The sequence below is a fragment of the Nomascus leucogenys genome, chromosome 24, assembly GCF_006542625.1.
Source record: "Nomascus leucogenys isolate Asia chromosome 24, Asia_NLE_v1, whole genome shotgun sequence".
Classification (NCBI taxonomy): Eukaryota; Metazoa; Chordata; class Mammalia; order Primates; family Hylobatidae; genus Nomascus; species Nomascus leucogenys.
This window is the reverse complement of record NC_044404.1, coordinates 20,946,746-20,969,310: the sequence shown is the minus strand read 5'-3', so window position 1 is coordinate 20,969,310 and position 22,565 is coordinate 20,946,746. Positions and strand designations below refer to the sequence as shown.

Below are 22,565 nucleotides of genomic sequence, written 5' to 3'. Positions count from 1 at the left end.
CCCAGGTTCACGCCATTCTCCTGCCTCAGCCTCTCCGAGTAGCTGGGACTACAGGCGCCCGCCACCACACCCGGCTAATTTTTTTGTATTTTTAATAGAGACGGGGTTTCACTGTGGTCTCAATCTCCTGACTTCATGATCCACCCGCCTCGGCCTCCCAAAGTGCTGGGATTACAAGCGTGAGCCACCGCGCCTGGCCTAATTTTAACTTTTGAATTACATTTGCATGTGATTTTTACTCCCTGTTCCTTTTCAGTTTTTCAGAAACTTTGGAATTGGCAGATGACATGGCCATTGATATTCCCCATATTTGGTTGTACCTTGCTGAACTGGTGACCCCCATGTTAAAAGAAGGTGGAATCTCCATGAGAGAACTTACCATGTAAGTTATACTTGTTTCTCTTGATATATATCAGGTAGAACTGACACATAACTCACCTGCTAGCTCTCTAGCATAGTACTGTCCCATTATCGCCTTTGGAGACTCTTGAATGCAGCCTGTGACTCTTTAAGACTTCTGATTTCAGTGTAAAAATGTTACCTTATGCTAGGTCTACACCTGAGATATTTTGGGGATATGATAGCCCTGTGGTCTGTTGAGGGTAGTGGCGATGATAGATTGGCTCCAGAATCGTGTAACTGGAAGATGACTGCTTCTAGAAACTCAATGTTCATCTGGCTTTTGTGTCTATCATTGCACTAGTGCTGTAAGTAATTATATTTTTCCATTGTAGCTTGTCAGACTGCGTTACCCCATAGTACATGCTCATGATTATAATAAAAGGATGATTATAATAAAACGAACTGAGATCTCAAGTATTCCTACGTTTGGATGTGAGTGGGGAATGGATGCTACATTATATAGACCAGGGGTTTCCAAACTCTGTTCTTCGAAACACTAGTGTTTCCACAAAAGTTGTTTATATAGTCAAACTTTGCACACGGTCACGTCCCTTTTCTTTAAGATTAACAAAACATACTTAGCATATTAAAGTTTATGACAGTCCTATAGTAAAGCAATAAATAAAAACTAGTTAGCTTTGTTTAATTCAGCATTGCCTCACTTAGAGTATAGATATCCTATGGAACACAGTTTGGCAAATACTGATTTAGACTATTAAAAAAAGTTGGACCCTTCGCTGTTTCATCCATAATTTCATCTATAAAGAAAAGCTTCCTTTCTTAAAAATACTTTATATATGGCCAGACGCGATAGCTTACGCCTGTAATCCCAGCACTTTGGGAGGCCGAGGAGGGCGGATCACAAGCTCAGGAGATCAAAACCATCCTGGCCAACATGGTGAAACCCTGTCTCTACTAAAATGCAAAAATTATCTGGGCATGGTGTTGCGTGCCTGTAATCCCAGCTACTCGGGAAGCTGAGGCAGGAGAATTGCTTGAACCAGGGAATTGGAGATTGTGGTGAGCCAAGATTGCACCACTGCACTCCAGCCTGGCGACAGAGCGAGACTCTGTCTCAAAAGAAAAAAAAAAAAAAAAAAACTTTATGAAAGCATCACAACTCCCCTGTTACCTAAGGCACTTCTTGTTTTAGCTTGAAGCAGAACTTACATAAACAAACAGATTACCACATCTGATCTTTGTGTTGCTTCTACCACTGAAGTGGTTAAAGAAAAAGGTAAAAACCAAGAACTCGCATGTACCTTTTCAGGAACTTCTCCTGAAAATGACTTAGAGCATATCCTGGAGCTTTGGCTTGCCCAGTATTATGTAGGTTGCACAGTATCTGGTTTTTGGTCACACATTGTTTGCCTCTTGTTCTAGAAGAAAGGATTTCTTTAGAGATACTTAATCACTGCTCCTATCTTTTACAGAGAATTTAGCAAACCTTTACTTCCTGTTGGAAGAGCTGGGGTCTTGCTTTCTGAAATATTGCACCTACTATGCAAACAAATGGTGAGTGTTAAACTGAGTGTCAGACTCAACAGTATTATTAGGAAGGGCAGTGATCTTGATCTTGGGTTGTCTGTGAATAGCTTAGGTCTCAGGGTGCAAGTGAGTGAGGTCTCTGCTTCAACCCAGTTTCTTTCTGAGGTGCATTTCTCCTTCTGTTTGCTAATATCTTGGGGAAGAAATATCAAATCTCGACTAGATTTGGTATAATTCTAAAGAATCTCAAGACATGTTTTATTTGTGGTCGATTTTTTCTTCCTTTGAAACAAAATGGGTATATCATTTATATGTTTTAATAGATTTCAACGAAAAGCTCCATAGAGTTGGAGGCTGTCAGTCTATAACGTCTGTGGCAGGCTGTCAGTCTATAAAGTGGGAACAGATAAATCTAAGCCAATAATTTCAAAAGAGTGAAAGTGCTCTGTTAGAAGTCTAAGAGGTTTGAGGAAGTGTTGTGGCATCACAAAGGGAATGAAATGTCTAGGATGAGAGGGATGAGAGATGTCAAAACAAAATAGAACTCAGAAATGACAATTCTGGAGTGATTTCTGACTTACTTACGCCTGACCCAAAGATATTGGATGATAGACTTTAATGTTTAAAGTCAGTGTTTCATTCCTCCCTCTGATACAGAAGTCCTTCTGTATCCCATTTGTGTGGTAGTTATTCATAAACAGATGCACTAAATATCCTGGTCTCTAGTTCTGTTGACTGTTTGTTGATACTACTCTTTGCTTAATGGCACTAAAATTTTTACTGAACCCTAGTTTTTATGTCCAAAATTTCCTCCTCTCCGACCTACTTGACTTTAGTCCTTATTTAAAACTCACATTCTGGCCGGGCGCGGTGATTCACGCCTGTAATCCCACCACTTTGGGAGGCCGAGGTGGGCAGATCACGAGGTTAAGAGATCGAGACCGTCCTGGCCAACATGGTGAAACCCCGTCTCTACTAAAAATACAAAAGTTAGCCGGGCATGGTGGCATGCGCCTGTAGTCCCAGCTACTCAGGAGGCTGAGGCAGGAGAATCGCTTGAACCCAGGAGGCAGAGGTTGCAGTTAGCTGAGATCGTGCCACTGCATTCCAGCCTGGCAACAGGGCGAGACTCCATCTCAAAAAAAAAAAAAAAAAAAAAAAAAAAAACTCACATTCTGGCCGGCGCAGTGGCTCACGCCTGTAATCCCAGCACTTTGGGAGGCCGCGGCGGGCGGATCACTTGAGGTCAGGAGTTGGAGACCAGTCTGGCCAACATGGCAAAATCCCATCTCTACTAAAAATACAAAAATTAGCCAGGCATGGTGACAGGCACCTGTAATCCTAGCTATTTGGGAGGCTGAGGCAGGAGAATCGCTTGAATCTGGGAGGTGGAGGTTGGAGTGAGCCAAGATTGTGCCACCACATTTCAACCTGAGCTACAGAGAGAGACTGTCTCAAAAATTAATAATAATAACTAAAAATAAAACTCACATTCTTACTAACTTTGATGTATGGAAACAGCACAACCCTGCTTCCATCCAAATAAAACTAAATTCTCATAGAGTGTAAGCTTTGGAGCCAGATGGCTGAGTTCAAATTCTGGTTCCACTATATTTTCAGCTATGCCTTGGACAAGTTACTCTATGAAGTAATTAATACATACCTCTCAGATGACAGCAACAGCCTCAAACCTGGCATTTTCCTTCGTCACTGTGACTTTCTTCAAGTAGAGGACTTGTACCTCTTCACTTTTTTCTACCTGACAACAGCTCTTCTTTATTGTCTCTCTTGGGCTCAACTTTGTGCTTCTTGCCCTTGAAACACTTCTCATTCCTGGTTCAGGAGCAACAACTGCCTTAAGCCTCCTTGTATCAGGCAGCATGGCTATGATCTATTATGAAGAGGGATTCTAGTGAGGCTTCTTGAATGGCTTTAATAGCAGATACATACAGAGCTATCTAGGAAAAGACACAGTGTGGAATTTATAAACTCCGTGTATTGGACTTTTTTTGATGTTTATAAATCCCAAATAACCAGCTGTAGCTCCCCAGATTAGTCACCTCATAAATAAATTATTTAATCTTAAGCAGCTGTACTTCAATTATTCACCATTATATTTATGTGCATTCAGACATCTTAGTTTGAAAGTCACAAGTCTTAAGAGATTAACTTTTTATCAGCGAGGAAAAGTTTGTTTTCGAGACTGGTCCTGCTGTGTGTGTTGCCTGGGCTAGACTCATACTCCTGGGTGAAAGCTGTCTTCCCACCTCAGCCTCCCTAGTAGCTAGGACTTCAGGTGTGCACCACCGTGCCCCGCTGGAAAAGTTTTGATTTTTCAGCTTTTTGGGATTTGAGCTCTTTGACTTCAGGCAAACCTTTTTTTTTTTCCTGTTTGGTCTTGCACTGTGAAAGTAAATGGATTGGATTTATCTCTATTTTAGAGCCATAAGAAAGTGGGAGCCTTATGGAGGGAGGCTGACCTCAGCTGGAAGGACTTTTTACCAGAAGGGGAAGATGTACATAATTTTCTTTTGGAGCAGGTAAGAACAAGGCTTATGTTTTGCTGTTTGATAGTAGTTGATCTATTTCATAGAGAAAATGCAGGTAATTTCCTTCGTATTCCAGTCATTAAAATTACATCAAAATAGGAATCTTGGTAAAGATGTCCTTTTAAGTTCATGCTTTTAAAGCCACTCCAACTGTGTGGCCATCAGATGATTGATATTTTAAAAAAAGAAAATGTAAAAGACTTAGCAACCTGTAGAAAAACAAGCTATAGCAAACAGAAATTAAGTTAACAAATAAAGCAGGGTGACAGGGCCAAAGCTGTCTCCTGATTTCTGAGTCTGATGCCAGGCCAGAAGCAGCCAGAAGTTATTCTGTGGGGAATGGAGACCATTAATACCCTTATAAGGTAGAAGATTAGAGACAAGCTTATAGCTTGAAACTGCACAGGTAAATAAGTGCAAGGAAGTAGGCAGTCTTATACCCAGAACCTTAGCTATCCTGCCTACTGACTGGTAACTAGATCCAGAAATCTACAAAACAGAAGACCCCGTGGTCAATATAATCTGGTCCTACAGGAGGATTTCTGGGCTGTTAGGTTGAGATAACCATAAAACAAATTAGATCAAGAAAAGTAACAGAAAGAAAACAAAACTCTCTCAAAATGTTACTGAAAATCAAAATCCTAAAACTCATGAGGAAAACTAAAGCTAAGACAGCCAACAAAATCAGGAATAAGAAGAAAAAAAATCACCATAGGTAAAAAGAGAACAAGAATGCAATCTGAAAATGAGTTTAAAATAAGTATATTGTTCTGGATAAAGATATTATATGAGGTTGCTGTTAGGTTGCTATAGACATGAGCTCTCTTTTTGGTTGTAGTCCGGAACACTGAAGAGCATTCTTGCCACAGCAATAAGAACCTGCATGAAGCATAACTTCTGATGTGTTACTGGACTCAGAAGAGGTGGAAGTAATTTCCTTCAAAGGGACAAAAAGAATTAATGAGGGGGAAAAGCCAGCGATGAAACCTGAACTATGAATAGTAATTACATGTGAAGGGCATATTGCCCAAAGGACACACAGCCCAGTGGGAAGATACTATTACAAATGCTGTCAGATGTCATGGAAAAAGTTGACTTAGTCCCAGTTCAGTATTACCTTGGCTCCCAGAAGAAGCAAATCAAAATGCTCTTTGGAGAAACATCCTCAACTTAGGTCCCCTTATTTTCTACAAATACGAATTATTTTAATATATGAGTTGACACTTGGTGTTCATTTCACATACAATTAAAGAAGTAAAGATAAAAGTAAACAGACAATAAGTAGTAGATTTAGACCCCATGGACTTGAGGTAATGGAATTATCATTCAGAGTATAAAATAACACTATATTAAAAGAATCACAAAAATGAGCAAACAAGAGACTAGTCAAAATGGTTAAAGAGATTCGAAAAAAAATAAAAAAAGGGTTGGGTGCAGTGGCTCATGCCTATAATCCCAGCACTTTGGGAGGCTGAGGCAAGAGAATCTCTTGAAGCCAGGAGTTGGAGATCAGCCTGAACAACATAGTGAGACCTATCGCTACTAAAAAAAAAATAGCTGGGTGTATTGGTGCACCTGTAGTCGTAAGCTACTCGAGAGACTGAGGCAGAAGGATCACTAGAGCCTGGGAGTTTAAGGCTGCAGTGAGATACGATCACACCACTGCACTCCAACCTGAAAGACAAAGCGAGAGCCTATCAAAAATAAAAAATAAATAAACAAAAGCCACACACACACACAGACACACACACACCAAAATCTTTAGGTAGCTATCTAAGATATGGTGATATGTTAGGAGATTTGGAGGAAAGTATGAGAGAACATCTAACCTATCTAATTGGAGTCCCAGAAGGAAAATTAGCCTGAATGGAGAAGAGGCAATATTTGAAGAGACAGTGGGTGAGACTTCTAGAAGTGATAAAATATACAAATCTATAATGAAAGCCCATAGATGCCATACAGGATAGTTATATTTTGGTGAAACTGCATAATACTAAGGACAAATGAAAGATTTTAAAGAAGCTGGATAGAAGAAGCACATTACCTACCTGCCTCCCCCTCAAAAAAAAAATACACAAAAAAATAGACTTTGCAGTAGCAACCATGAAAGCCAGAAGGTGGTAGAATAATCTCAGAGTGCTGAGAAATGAGCTACTGTAAATGTAGAATTCCCTGTGCAGCTGAACTGACCTTTAAGAATTAGGGCAATGCATACTGAGAAACTTGACAACATACTTCTAGATACCCATGGGTCAAAGAAGAAATCAAACATGATACTAAAAAACATTTTTAACTGAATGAAAATGAAAACACACCATATCATCGATATTTAGAAAAGAAGAAAGGTCAGTAACCTCAGCTTCAACCTTAAGAAGTTAGAAAAATAAGGCCGGACACAATGGCTCATGCCTATAATCCCAACACTTTGGGAGGCCAAGGCAGGAAGATTGCTTGAGCCCAGGAACTTGAGAGACCAGCCCAGGCAACAGAGCAAGACCCTATCACCAAAAAAAAAAAAAGAAAAAGAAATTAGAACAATAAGAGCAAACGAAGCTCCAAGTAAATAAAGGAAATAATAAACATTATATCAGAAATCAATGAAATAGAAAACTTTTTAGAGAAAGACCAGTGAAATCAAAAGCTGGTTCTCCCGGAGGCGGAGGTTGCAGTGAGCCAAGGTTGCACCATTGCACTCCAGCCTGGACAAAAGGCCAAGACTCCGTCTCAAAAAAAAAAAGATGGTTCTTTGAGAAGATAAAAGTGATAAACCTCTAACCAGATTGATCATGAAAAAAATTTTGAAAAGAAGGTACATATTACTAATATCTGGAATGAAAGTGGTAACATCAGCACAGATTCTATACATAAAAGTGGGTGAGGAAATTTTATGAATAATCTTTATGTCAATAAGTACATCGGCCAGGCGTGGTGGCTCATGCCTATAATTCCAGCACTTTGAGAGGCCAAGGCAGGCAAATTGCTTGAGCCTAGGAGTTCAAGACCAACCTGGGCAACATGGTAAAATCCCATCTCTACAAAAAATACAAAAATAAGCCAGGCTTGGTGGTACATGCCTGTAATCATAGCTACTCGAGAAGCCAAGGTGGGAGGATTGCTTGAGCCCGGGAGGTCAAGGCTACAGTGAGCTGTAATCATGCCACTACACTCCAGCCTAGACAGCAGAGTGAGACCCTGTCTTCAAAAAGAAATAACTCTAGTTGAATACATCGATCTAGTTGAACTAGTTGAAATGAACAAACTTCTTTCTTTCTTTTTTTTTTTAAGACAGAGTTTCGTTCGTGTTGCCCAGGCTGGAGTGCAATGGCATGATCTTTGCCCACCACAACCTCTGCCTCCTGGGTTTAGGTGATTCTCCTGCCTCAGCCTCCAAAGTAGCTGGGATTACAGGCATGTGCCACCACGCCTGACTAATTTTGTATTTTTAGTAGAGACGGGGTTTCTCCATGTTGGTCAGGCTGGTGTTGAGCTCCCGACCTCAGGTGATCCATCTGATTCGGCCTCCCAAGTGCTGGGATTACAGGCGTGAGCCGCTGCGCTCAGCCACAAATTTCTTAAAAGATACAAACTACTAGAGCCGTCTCAAGAGATGGATAACCTGCATATGTATTAAAGAGATTGAATTCATAGTTAAAAATGTTACCACAAAACAACTCCAGGCTTAAATGGTTTCACTGGTAAACTCTACCAAACATTTAAAGCGGAAATAATACCCATTTAACAAAAGAATTCTACAACTATTCCAGAATATTGAAGAGGAGTGAGTACTTCTATGAGGCCAGCATTAGTCTGATACCAAAACCAAAGACATTTCAAAAATCTGTAGACCAATATGCCTCATAAACATTGAGAAAAAATTCCCTATACAATTTTAGAAAATCAAATCCAACAATATATAATGAGTAATACATTATAATAAGGTAGGATTGGCTGGGCACGGTGGCTCATGCCTGTAATTCCAGCACTTTGGGAGGCCGAGGTGGGCAGATCACAAGGTCAGGAGTTCGAGACCAGCCTGGCCAACGTGGTGAATCCCCGTCTCCACTAAGAATACAAAAATTAGCCAGGTGTGGTAGCACACGCCTGTCATCACAACTACTCAGGAGGCTGAGGCAGGAGAATTGCTTGAACCTAGGAGGCAGAGGTTGCAATGAGCCAAGATCACATTATTGCACTCCAGCTCTGGGTGACAGAGCAAGACTCCATATTGGGAAAAAAAAATAATAAGGTAGGGTTTATCCCAGAAATGTAAGGTGGGTTTAATATTTGAAAATTGATGTATACATAATAGGGAAGATGGTGAAGTATACATAATAGGGCAATATACATAATAGGGAAGATGGTGAAGTATACATAATAGGGAAGTATACATAATAGGGAAGATGGTGATGTATACATAATAGGGAAGTATACATAATAGGGAAGATGGTGAAGTTCCAGGATTCAATCCCTCCACTGACACAACTATTGAACTGGCAAGATCTGTTAGAGCCAACTGTTTTAGAACTGTGGAGTCTCGTTAAATACATGCATTATCAACACCAGGGGATTGCATAATGATAAAAGAGTCTGATAAATTTCAATGAATTTGGGAATTTTGCATAGAACTTACAGTACCCAGCCCTGTGGCAGACCACTAGGAAACTGGCATCACACCATTTCTGGTGCAGTTTGCTGGTGCCAGGTTGAACAATAAGGACTTCATTTTCCAAGGATTGGGGTTGTTTCTTTTAATTGACTCTTAGTTGACTGAGAGGCCAGTGCTGGGGCTGGCTGTTATTTCACCCCTTTCATGCTAAAGTATCTTTTAGGGCTGTGACTATCAAAGTATTTAAGCAGTAGTGTTACGGGATCTCTGGGGTGTCGATTTTTTTGGCCAGAAACCTCTGTGGCCATGGCACCTTTGCCCGAGTTCTTTTCCTGTGTCCAGGAAGAATGAGGTATGCAAACAAATGAGGGGTGAAGAAGAGTTTTATTTAGTGTTAGAACAGCTCAGAGGAGTGGGTAGCTCCTCTCTAGTAGGCAGGTTGTCCTGTGGAGTGTTCAGCTCTCTGTAGAGAGGAGGCTCTGGAGAGGGTAGCTCCTCTCCACAGGCAGGTCATTTGGACATTTCTGCAGGTCTCCGAAGCTCTCAGTGGAGAGGTTAGCTCCTCTCTGCCGGCAGGTCATCTCTGCAGCTCTCAGCAGAGAAGGCATTCTTCTCTGCAGCTGGTCCTGCTATCATCTCTCTGCCCTCTTTGTCCTCTGGCCATCTGCTGCCCTGTTCTGGCTGAGCCCAGGGCTTTTATACCTCAGAGGGGAAGAAGTGCATGCCGATTGGTCCATAGGCAGCCATGGTTGGGCCTGGAAGAGGCACCATGAGCCCCTACTCCACTCTGCTGGACTGGCATCCCAGCCCCCAGCCTTCAGGTCCTCCCTGGCTGGGGACCCTGTCCCCTTCCACCCAGGACTCTGTCTGCCTCCTGCTGCCATTCATGGCCCTGGGGCCTGGTCCCAACCCCACTCCAAGATCGGAGAGCAGGCAACCCAGGGGGTCTTTCCTGGGACACCCGAGGGTGCTGACTGCAGAGATGCCCGGGTGCTACATGCCTGGGAGGGCAGCCACAGCTGCACCCCAGAGCTCCCACCCCACCAACTCAGAAGAGGCAGGGCTCCCCCTTTTCCCGTCCCCTGCCTGCTTTGTGGAACGGGAGGCTCAGGTCTGCAGGCAGCAGCCGCTGCCATCAATAGTATCTCTCTCTCTGTCTCTCTCTCTTTCTTTCTCTCTCTTGTCTGTCTGTCTCCTCTCTCCTCTTTCCTCCCTCTCCACACCCTCTCCCTGACTCCTCTTTTTTTGTTAATTTAACTTTTATTTTAAGGTCAGGGGTACATGTGCAGGTTTGTTCTATAGGTAAACTTGTGTCGTGGGGGTTTGTTTTACAGATTATTTTGTCACCCAGGTATTAAGCCTAGTACCTATTAGTTATTTTTCCTGATCTTCTCCCTCCTCCCAACCTCTGCCCTCTGATAGGTTCGCGTGTGTTGTTCCCCTCTGTGTGTCCATGTGTTGTCACCATTTAGCTCCCACCTATAAGTGAGAACACGCAGTATTTGGTTTTTTGTTCCTGCATCAGTTCACTAAGGATCACTTGGCCTGGGAAGTCAAGGCTGCAGTGAGCCATGATAGTACCATTGCACTGCAACCCGGGCAGAAGAGCAAGACCCTGTCTAAATAAATAAATAAATGTGAAACTTCAGTTTAAAAGAAAAAAAAAGCAATTGGAGGTCAAGGCTGCAGTGAGCCGTGATAGTGCCACTGCACTGTAACCTGGGCGAAAGAGCAAGACCCTGTCTAAATAAATAAATATGAGACTTCAATTTAAAAGAAAAAAAAAGGCAAAATAATATATATATAATAAAATGAATACATAAAAATGTTTATAGTTTGAAAAATGAGGTTGAAAAATACTTGGCCTGTATCTTGACTTTCAGTTTGCTTAAAGAACTTATGGCCTTCATGTTGTGCTTTTTTGCATATATTGGAGCATCATGGATTGGATGTATAGTTAACCAATACTAAATCAGAAAAATTGTTAGTAATATCGAGCCACGTTTCTAAAACCTTATGGAGCTGGGTGCAGTGGTGCACACGGAGGCTGAGGCAGAAGGATCTTTGAGCCCCAGAGTTCAAGTCCAACCTGGCAACATAGTGAGACCCCAAGTCAAAAATAAATAAATAATAAAACTTTATTGGGAAATACAATTTAGAGATGCTACGTAAGTGGTAGAAACAGAACAATCAGATGACAGAATTCAAGACGGTGGTTTTCACTTTGTGGATTGGGGATAGGGTATAGGACCCATACCAGAGTATTCAAGAGTATTAGAGAAAACCTAATGTGAGTAATCCTTAATATTTTCATCTTTATGGTTTTTGTATAATGGAGCCACATAAAGCAAGGCATACCTACGTACCTCATTTCTTTAGTCCCATGAAAATTATGAATAATTTTGATTATAGATTTTTTTTTTCTTTTTGAGATAGGATCTCGCCCTATTGCCAGGCTGCAGTGCAGTGGCACAATGACAGCTCACTGCAGCCTCAACCTCCCAGGCTCAAGCAATCCTCCCATCTCAGCCTCCTGAGTAGCTGGGACCACAGGCGCACGCCACAACACCTGGCTAATTTTGGTATTTGTTTTGGTAGAGACGGGGTTTTGCCATGTTGCCCAGGCTGGTCTCAAACTCCTGGACTCATACACTCCTCCTGCCTTGGCCTCCCAAAGTGCTGGGATTACTGGCGTGAGCCACTGTGCCCAGCCTGATTATGGATTTTAAAACTACGTATCTAAGTGCTCAACAATTATAGCATCATTGCTCACACCTATATTCAAAATGGCCACAACTTAACAAAGCCAAAACTATCGAGTTTTGATAGCTGCTGAGTACCAATACTAATATTAAACCATAGGTTGCAGAAAGAGAGTGAAATTGTACCCTTTTCTAGGGCTCTTATCCTGCCTTAAAGAGCTATGTTGCAGCTAAGGGGAAGATTGAAACTCAAGATTGTTTGCATGTAACCATAGCCTAGAGATAATTATAGGGGGTTTATTTCCTTCCTTTTTAAGATACACAGTATGAGAAGTTGGAAAAATATTCAGAAGGATAATGGACTGACAGTCTTTCAAAACTATAATACAAACAGGTTGGGCGTGGTGAGTCATGCCTGTAATCCCAGTACTTTGGGAGGTCAAGGAGGGCGGATTGCTTGAGCTCAGGAGTTCAAGACCAGCCTGGGCAGCATGGCAAGACCCCTTCTCTACTAAAAATACAAAAAAATAGCCAAGCGTGGTGGTGGGGGTCTGGAGTCCCAGCTACTCAGGAGGCTGAGGTGGGAGGATTGCTTGAGCCTGTGATGTGAAAGTTGCAGTGAGCCAAACTCCAGCCTGAGTGACAGAGCAAGACCCTGTCTCAAAAAAAACAAAAAAAAGAACAACTACAAACATAAAATAGCCTCTGCTGATCATTTTGAGTCCATGTAAAATAGAAGATGTAACCTATGACTTTGTTCTTCTCTCAGGATGATAACAGAATTATATTAATATATTAATATGTTCCACCTTTTATGTTTCAGAAGTTGGACTTCATAGAGTCTGACAGTCCCTGTTCCTCTGAAGCACTTTCAAAGAAAGAACTGTCTGCCGAAGAGCTATATAAGCGACTGGAGAAACTCATTATTGAGGACAAAGCGAATGATGAACAGATCTTTGACTGGGTAGAGGTATAAAGACTATGTCACCTTCCCTGATATCTCTACAGGAAAGATTCTTGTGGGATCCCTTTAATTCGCTTACCTATCTGTTCACTTCATGAATTTTTAACCTTAACGAAATTAGTTTTTAAATGCTTTTGTTTTGCCATCCTTAGAAAAGAATAACATTTTTCTCACCACTTAAGGGGTTAAGTAATGCTTTAGATTAACTTCTAATTCACATTAAAATTAAGATGAAAAAGCAGTGTTGGCACATGTAAAAATAGTTACATGCTTCTGAGTAAGTAGTCATTAAAATACACTGCAGTTGTGGTGTCGTTCTTTCATAGATTGAGTAGATTCTGTTAGTCACCTCTATAGCAGTCTGTGGTTTGTGCACCCTGTTCCTGCCCCTTCTACTTTTAGAACCAGATGAGGGAAATGCAGGACGGGGAGTGGGAAGAGTTTAGGGGAAGAGGAAATGTGCCTGGGGTTAAAAGAGAGATTTTGGAAAACCGAGGTACTCCCTGGGACAGGAACAAGGGGTGCTTCAGGCTCCTGTTCTTGGTGATATATCCCACTTCCAAGCATCACCATTGCTTGGGAAACACCAGGATGAGTTTGCTGCTCAGACATTCCCCTAGGGTGGCAGTAATCTCTCTCTCTAGGAGGGGCAGTCTTGCTAGTAGAAAGAGTTTCATCTTCAGGCCGGGGGTTGAATCCCCAGCATTGCCATTTTCATTGTGACACTGACAGTGGTAATATGGATTATTTATTGAGGAATAAAATATGTTTTTAAGTGGTTATACTTCCAAATGTACAAGTGTATAACACTGTATAATTGAATGAGTAGAGGTTAGGCAGTGGGAAGGACCCTGAAAAGTAAATACTGCTAATTCAAATATTTGCACATAGAACTGGCAGTAGCCAAATTATTTTTCAATGAATCGGACATTTAATTTTAGCAAGAATGTGCAAAAATGTGACTCATCTGGTCTGGGTGCGATGGTTCATGCCTGTAATCCCAGCACTTCAGGAGGCCGAGGTGGGCAGATCACGAGGTCAGAGTTTGAGACTAGCCTGGCCAACATAATGAAACCCCGTCTCTACTAAAAGTACTAAAAAATTAGCTGAGTAGTCCCAGCTACTCGGGAGGCTGAGGCAGGGCACATGTAGTTCTACTCGGGAGGCTGAGGCAGGAGAATCGCTTGAACCTGGGAGGCAGAGGTTGCAGTGAGCTGAGATTGTACCACTGCACTCCAGCCCAGGTCACAGTGCGAGACTCTGTCTCAAAAAAAAAAAAAAGTGACTCATCTTTTCTTAGTGCCAGATCAGTCCTGATGTTCAGGAGACCATTTCTCTGGTGCGCAAGGGTATCTTTTTTTGTTTTTTGTTTTTTGTTTTTGAGATGGAGTTTTGCTCTTGTCGCCCAGTCTGGAATGCAGTGGTGCAATCTTGGCTCACTGCAGCCTCCACCTCGCAGGTTCAAATGATTCTCCTGCCTCAGCCTCTGCCTGCCACCATGCCCAGCTGATTTTTGTGTTTTTAGTAGAGACAGGGTTTCACCATGTTGGCCAGACTGGTCTCAAACTCCCGACCTCAGGTGATCCATCCTCTTCAGCCTCCCAGAGTGCTGGGATTACAGGCATGAGCCACTGCACTCGGCCCGTTTTTTGTTTTCTCGAGACAAGGTCTCGCTCTGTCACCCATGCTGGAGTGCAGCGGTGCAGTCATAGCTTACTGCAGCCTCAAACTCCTGAGATCAAGCAGTCCTCCCACCTTAGTCTCCCAGGTAGCTGGGAACACAGGCGTGTGCCACCATACCCAACTTTTTTTTTTTTTTTTTTTTTTGTAGAGATAGGGTCTTACTATATCGCCCAGACTGGTCTCAACTCCTAGCCTCAAGTGATCCTCCTGTCTCGGCCTCCCAAAGTGTTGGGATTACAGGCATGAGCCACTGTGCCTGGTTGAGCAAGGTTATCTTTAATTGTTTTATTTCTTTTTGACTTCAGGCTAATCTAGACGAAATCCAGATGAGTTCACCTACATTCCTTAGAGCTTTAATGACTGCTGTTTGTAAAGCAGCTATTATAGGTAAGTAACATTTCTGAAGGCAGCTCATAACATCTGAAATCCCTGTTATGTCAACTACTAAGTATACAGTTTGATTTTACATTGTTTTCAAAACTTACCATATGTAGCTCACTTTTCTGTGCACTGTTCTTTCTGTCTGTGATGCCTGGTTGTCTCAAGCGTGGAGACAAATAGCTGTTCTGCCTACAGAGAACCCAGATCTAACCAGCTACCACATGCCTTGCATGCTCCTTGGGTTGTTTTTCACTACGTTACGTGTAGCTTTTTCTTTATCTTTTCACCTCTAACATTCAGGGCAGCCTCCTCCTTCCAATCATGAATTATAATGAATGGGTTGAATATTCTTAATCTAATTATCAGTATAGGGTTATTCTCATCAAAAAAGTCATGTTATGTAAGTACATATATGAAGAAAAAAAGATATCAACAGTTTGTCCTGTTCTTTGTTGACTTTATTTTATTATGATAAGACAATTTTATTGGTTTATGAATTGTTAATATTGATAGGATTAGGGTCAATAGAAATCCTAAATATTCCAAGCTGTATACAATGTTTAACATTATTCAATGAAGACATCTCTTTAGTTTCAGATAGAAATTCATACTTCTGTCACTGAAGTGAGAAAAAAAAATTCATCAGTGTAAAAGGTGTCTCAGAATTTCAAGTCTGTCTCTATTATTTTTGAAGATAGCTTTCTGCCACTTAATATAGCTTCAGAATTGTAATTTAAGATTTGCAATGAATTTATTTTCAGTGTTCTTTAATGAGATAAATAACAAAGCTAAGTAGAAAGTCTTCATGAAATTTTTAAAAATCATTTTCAGTATCCATAGAACCATCATAAGACTTTCATATTTTAAAATTCGAGTTGGGAAGTCCAAAAGCTGTTTGGTTTTTGTTTTCTTGAGATGGTGGGGGTCACTGTGTTGCCCAGGCTGGACCTGAACTCCTGGGCTTAAGCGGATCCTATCGCCTCAGCCTCTTAAGTAGCTGGAATTACAGGCATGAGCCACGATGGCCAGATTTTAAAAGCAAAATCTGCTTTTAAAAACAAAATTGTGTCTTAGTGATAACTTACAGATAATATAAACCCTTATGTGTCTTCGTACTGAGGATGCTTTTTATTTCTCAGCCCCTTTTTATCATTCCTTTCCCTCAAAAGGCCTAGATTAGGTATGTTATCTGCCACTGCCACAGTTAGTTTTTATCCTAGTAATAACAAAATGGTTCCATTTATTTTAGCCTTCTGAAAAGATTTGTATTAAGTGTCACTTTAATTTCCTTTTCTAATGTTGCTTTTTTATGTTGCTTTTTTTAAATACTCACTTGAAATTCCTGCTGTATGTTTCATTTATTTTTGATTGACAAATTATAATTGTATATGTTTATGGGGTACAATGTGATGTTTTGATATATGTGTCCAATGTGGAATGATTGAATCAAATTAATTAACATATCTATCACCTTACTTACCTTTTTTTATGGTAAGACATTTGATTAATTTTGCTTTTGTAGTTTGTCATAAAACCACTGCCAGTGTTTCATTATAATTAAAGATAATTTGGTACGCTACTCCTGAGGGAAACCAGCATTCAAAATGCATCCCCCTCCATATTTTTTATTATTTGTGAGAGAATGTCTCATTAATAATTTCAGAGCATTTTGGATTTCAAAATATTTGCCTTAGACCTTCTTGCCTCCTCTTCTCTTGTAGAGCCATATGGGTCCTTTGTACTCAGAAAATTGAAAATGAGCCAGGTGCAGTGGCTCGTGCCTGTAATCCCAGCATTTTGGGAGGCCAAGGCAGAAGGATTGCTTGAGCCCAAGAGTTCAAGACCAGCTTGGGCAATATAGCGAGACCCTGTCTCTATTATTTCAAAAACTAAAAAATAAGAAGAAGAAAGAGGCCAGGAGCAGTGGCTCATGCCTGTAATCCCAGCAGTTTCGGAGGCTGAGGCGGGTGGATCGCCTGAGGTCAGGAGTTCGAGACAAGTCTGACCAACATGGTGAAACCCCATCTCTGCTAAAAATACACAAAAAAATTAGTCAGGCCTGGTGGCAGGCGCCTGTAGTCCCAACAACTTGAGAGGCTGAGACAGGAGAATCGCTTGAACCTGGGAGACGGAGGTTGCAGTGAGCTTAGATTGTGCCACTGCACTCCAGCCTGGGCAATAGAGTGAGACTGTCTCAAAAAAAGAAAAAAGAAAGAAAATTAAAGATAATTCTATGTTAACTCCTTAAATGTAATTCCTAGTTCTTCTATCACCTTTAGCCGACTCTTCTACCTTCAGAGTGGACACTGCTGTTATCAAGCAGAGAGTGCCGATCTTACTCAAGTACCTAGACTCAGATACAGAGAAGGAACTGCAAGCACTTTATGCACTACAAGCATCGATAGTAAAACTTGATCAACCTGCCAGTAAGTTTATCTCATGTTACAGTTAATCTAACCAATGAGTGAGATTTATCCAAGCCAGGACTTAGAGATGATTTAGGGTTTGAACAGTGGACAATAAAAGAATCACTAATAACACAAACTTGTATAACTAACTTTAATAAATCTGAATTTGGCCAGGTGCAGTGGCTTGCGCTGGTAATCCCAGCACTTTGGGAGGCCACAGCGGACAGATCACTTGAGGTCAAGAGTTCAAAACCAGCCTGGCCAACATGGTGAAACCCCTATCCCTACTAAAAATACAGAAATTGGCTGGGCACGGTGGCTCACGCCTGTAATCCCAGCACTTTGGGAGGCTGAGGTGGATGGATCATGAGGTCAGGAGATCAAGACCATCCTGGCTAACACAGTGAAACCCTGTCTCTACTAAAAATACAAAAAATTAGCTGGGTTTGGTGGCGGGCGCCTGTAATCCCAGCTACTTGGGAGGCTGAGGCAGGAGAATCACTTGAACCCAGGAGGCGGAGGTTACAGTGATCCAAGAGCACGCCACTGCACTCCAGCCTGGTGACAGAGCGAGACTCTGTCTCAAAAAAAAAAAATACAAAAATACAAAAATTGGCTAGGTGTAGGGGCATGTGCCTGTAGTCCTAGCTACTCAGGAAGCTGAGGCACGAGAATGACTTGAACCTGGAAGGCAGAGTTTGCAGTGAGCCAAGATTGTGCCACTGCACTACAGCCTGGACAACAGAGCAAGACTCCGTCCAAAAAAAAAAAAATGAATTTGTTATATGTTTGTATGAAAATATCACAACAAGAAAACTATTTAGATTAGGTTATTTCATCCCCATTCCAGGGCAGGCCTAATAAAACTTTCCACAGTGATGGAAGTATATATCCATACCATTGAGTATGGTAACCATGAGCCACATGTGGCAATTCTATACTTAAATGTCTCTGTTGTGACTTAGGAACTGAATTATTGACTTTAAATTTAAATAGCCATGTTTGACTAGTAGCTTCCATATTGGACAACACAGGTCCAGGGCATGAAGATGGTTAATGATGTTGAGGATGATACTCTAGAATCTTTAGACACCCAACAAAGACCCTAAGTGTAGTGTATTTACCATGGTATATTTACTAAGGAGTTTCAGAATAGTTTTTAGTTAAGGGTTACGATTAATTCTTGGCTAATGAAACAAAGTAACCTGTACACTTAAGTCTTAGTGATACTTGATGTTAACTAATGGTTTTTATTACATCTTGAAAATTCAGTTGGAATTTGTTAAAGCGGGCAGTACATAGCTATTAGAGCACTCAAGTAGTTCTTTGGTACTTCCTTATTTTCGCTTTTGTAAAATTCCTTCTTTCCTAGTCCTGAATCGCTCTTGGAGATAAAGGAAAAGATCAAAGCAAATTATCCTTATAGTGTAACTGAAGAGACAGTCTACCGTGAATCAGATAATTTGATAATATTAGCTTGACTAATATAATTACAAAGATAAATCTTTTTAAAAAAAGGCTGAGGCATTCGGATCACCTGAGGTCAGGAGTTTGAGACCAGCCTGGCCAACATGGTGAAACCTGTCTCTGCTAAAACTACAAAATTAGCTGGGCGTGGTGGCGCATGCCTACAATCCCAGCTACTTGGGAGGCTGAGGCAGGAGAATCACTTGAACTCATGAGGCGGAGGTTGCAATGAGCTGAGATCATGCCACTGCACTCCAGCCTGGGCAAAAAGAGTAAAACTCCATTTAAAAAAAAAAAGTTAATATGACTCATGATAAACTTAATATTGATTAGCATTTATTGTTTATTCCACTGCCTCCCTCCATTAATATAAATGATCGGAGAGCTGACTATAATAACTATAAGATAATAACTTATTATATACGATAGCTATAATTCTCGGTTTTACTATGAGAGTAAAACCGAGAATTAAAATCACACAGATAGTTTGGACGTTTAAAACAGTAAATAACAGGTATAGTTTCACTGGATAAAATTCAGATGAGATAGCTTTTACTCATGTTTTCCATGTGAATGATCACCTCTTCTTTTTTTTTTTTTTTTTTGAGACGTGTCTCGCTGCGTCACCCAGGCTGGAGTGCAGTGGCGCAATCTCAGCTCACTGCAAGCTCCGCCTGCTGGGTTCACGCCATTCTCCTGCCTCAGTCTCCCGAGTAGCTGAGACTACAGGCACCCGCCACCATGCCCGGCTAATTTTTTGTATTTTTAGTAGAGATGGGGTTTCACCGTGTTAGCCAGGATGGTCTCAATCTCCTGACCTCATGATCTGCCTGCCTCGGCCTCCCAAAGTGCTGGGATTACAGGCGTGAGCCACCGTGCCTGGCCACCTCTTCATTTTTAAAACAACATTACAAGGAAGAAAAAGCATATCCTGCCTTTCTCCCTCCCCCCAAATTTTGTAAAAATAATACAGTAAACTTTCAGCGCAGAAAATAGTAAAAAGAAAGTAAAAAACTACTCGTATTTAAATTTTATAGGGTTTAGATTGAGATAAACATGATATTAAACAGCTTCACTGGTATCAGAAAATAGTTCAGATTGGGCTGGGCACGGTGGCTCATGCCTGTAATCCCAGCACTTTGGGAGGCCAAGATGAGCGGATCACCTGAGGTCAGGAGTTCGAGACCAGCCTGGCCAACATGGTGAAACCCCATCTCTACTTAAAATACAAAAATTAGCTGACCGTGGTGGCGGGCGCTTGTAATCCCAGGTACTTGGGAGGCTGAGGCAGGAAAATTGCTTAAACCCAGGCAGGCGCCTGTGATCCCAGGTACTTGGGAGGCTGAGGCAGGAAAATTGCTTAAACCCAGGAGGTAGAGGTTGCAGTGAGCCAAGATTGTACCACTGCACTCCAGCCTGGGGACAGAATAAGATTGTCTCTCAAAAAAAAAAAAAAAACAGAAAAAAAGAAAAAAGTTCAAATTGAACAAAATAATAGAAATAAAAAACAATTTAGACTGTTTCAATCTTTTTTTCCTCTTCTTTAAACAAGTTGTTGGGCTGTTTATACTGTCAAGAGCAAGTATGGTGAATTGTCATTATTGCTTTTTTCTGGGGGAATTAATGCACATTTATTCAGTCATTCATTATTTTGAAATACATTCTTTGCCTCATAACTACAGTGTCCCAAAGCTTACAGCTTATTTTCACCTCCTTGCAGATCTGCTGCGGATGTTTTTTGATTGTCTATATGATGAGGAAGTGATCTCCGAGGATGCCTTCTACAAATGGGAGAGCAGCAAGGACCCTGCAGAGCAGAATGGGAAGGGCGTGGCCTTGAAATCTGTCACGGCATTCTTCACGTGGCTGCGGGAAGCAGAAGAGGAGTCTGAGGATAACTAAAACTTCAAATACACAAAACGAAACAAAAGAAACAATTTAAGTATTTTTTTAAAAAGTTTCACGTCTTCGCCAATCACAGTGCAGCAAGGCCAATTCTCGCAGAAACCCCCACGTGTGCACGAGTGGGAGAGGGGAAAGAGAAAAAAAGGTGATCATGGAGGAAAAAGGTACTGGAAAAAAGTAAACTTCAAACCTTAGGGCGGGAGCACTAAAACCAAAATACATGTATTATTTATAGAAAATATTTTCTGTTTTAATCTTTTCTTTTTAAACAAGGACTCATACTTTAAAAAAATGTTTAGTAAAAAAAAAAAAGTTGAGAACTTTTAATTTATTTTAAGGACTGCAAATGCCAGTGTAATTTTTTAATTTGCAGTTTCTGTAAACAACTTGTATAATAGAAAAGCAGAGAAATAAATTTCCCTCCCCTTCAAGATGCACCTCATGTTTGTTTTAAGGTATAGCATTTAGTCCAGATTTGAGAAAGTTTGGGGTGAACAAGGTAAGAAAGATTGTTTTTTTTTTTGGCATCAAATCTTTCTGCCTGCCTCTCAGCTTGCTTCAGAAAATTTAAAAAATCACAATAGTAATCAAAACATACATAACATTGAAACAGAAGGAAATGCTGTGGACCACAGAACTCCAAGAATTGTTTAAAAAAAAAAAAAGTGCTACCCTGGGAAAAGTACTCTTAATACTCTTGAAATCTTTAGAGCAACTTTAAGGCTTGTAAATACATAGAACAAATATTTAAAAAAACAAAAAGAAATTGACTCAATACTATTTCTTTTCACTTTGAAAATATAAAGAACAAAATAAAGACAAACATTGCAAGTTTAAAAGAAAGTAAAGTGACTTCTCCTTTGGACAGCTGCTGCATGTGTGCCCATTCCTGGGGGTGCTGTCTGGCTATTTATCGTCTAATTCAAATCACTCCTGAGGGGAGAGAGATAAGACGAGAGTGAGAGAGTGTGTGTATGTGCGTGTATGCGCACGTATGTGCATGTACATGTATGTATGTATATGTCTCTACTCGCTGAAAAGGCAAGCTACTTTGTGGGTAAAGAGGGCACTTGTGCTTGGGTGGGAATGCCCCACTGGGAGTCCAGTGAAACTTATTTCCAACACTAACTAAAAATGGATTCAGGACAGTAAGCCTCAAGGGCAGTCCTTTAGATAACTAAGTTTTCCACTGTATGTATCAGGACTCAGGACAATAATTTACTTTGAGACTGCCACTACCACTGATTTTAAAATCTTCCATCAATTGCCTGCAATATTTAAGAAACCCAAAGATGTCCTCTAAAGAATGAACAAGACCAAAAGCTATATTATGCTTTTACAAAAGTGGGGGTGGGATTTTTATAAAAGTGGGGGTGGAGTTTAAAATCAAACTAATACCATGTATGAAAATCACATTGTCTGCCAACTCCAACCACATTCAAGCCATTCTGGTGAGTATAAAGCTAACTGTGGGCCTCTGCTTGGGCCTCTGCTTCTCCTACAGATACTGGAGTGCTGTGCTTTCTAATTTCCCCACCCTTTCATGAAGTCACAGTCTCTACAGATGGTTTTCCATTTCAGTTGTTTCTGGGCCATCAAGCTACAAAATGTATTTATGAAGAAAGCCAGACTACTCCCAGATAAATAGTCTTTGTCTTTTGTATTTGGATAACAGGAGATTTCTGCTGGCTTCCATCTCTGAAGAAATATCCACATTAAGAGACTTGGCAAGACTTGTGAAACACAAGAACAAAATTTTCTATAGCAATAAAATGTTTTTCTGAAGTGTAGTTGAACACAATGCAAGATCCCACTACATAAGCCCACAGAGGCCATTTTTCAGTGGTGGAATGCTATATGCCACTGGTCCCCAATGCACAACCTAGATCCCTCACATGTGCAGTTCACAATGGGGTTCGTGCTGCTATGAGAATCTAATGCCACCGCTGATCTGACAGGAGGCAGAGCTCAGGCGGAAATGCTTGCTCACACACCACTCACCTTCTGCTG

The 22,565-nt window shown here is 41.0% G+C and overlaps 1 protein-coding gene across 24 annotated transcripts in view; it reads left to right on the top strand.

The window, feature by feature from the left end:
- EIF4G3 (eukaryotic translation initiation factor 4 gamma 3) overlaps positions 1–21,394 on the top strand; it is a 352,454-nt gene extending 331,060 nt beyond the window's left edge. For 15 of the 24 annotated variants that reach the window (XM_030805827.1, XM_030805824.1, XM_030805814.1 and 12 more), the window contains 7 exons: positions 257–382; positions 1,836–1,917; positions 4,332–4,430; positions 12,571–12,717; positions 14,700–14,781; positions 17,055–17,201; positions 20,371–20,986. In XM_030805827.1, the coding sequence (XP_030661687.1) occupies positions 257–382; positions 1,836–1,917; positions 4,332–4,430; positions 12,571–12,717; positions 14,700–14,781; positions 17,055–17,201; positions 20,371–20,552 (865 nt within the window). In that variant the 3' untranslated portion in view covers positions 20,553–20,986. Of the gene's footprint in view, positions 1–256; positions 383–1,835; positions 1,918–4,331; positions 4,431–12,570; positions 12,718–14,699; positions 14,782–17,054; positions 17,202–20,370 lie in introns of all 24 variants that reach the window. The other 9 variants (XM_030805828.1, XM_030805829.1, XM_030805822.1 and 6 more) reach the window with 1 other exon arrangement.
- The last annotated feature ends 1,171 nt before the right edge of the window (positions 21,395–22,565 follow it).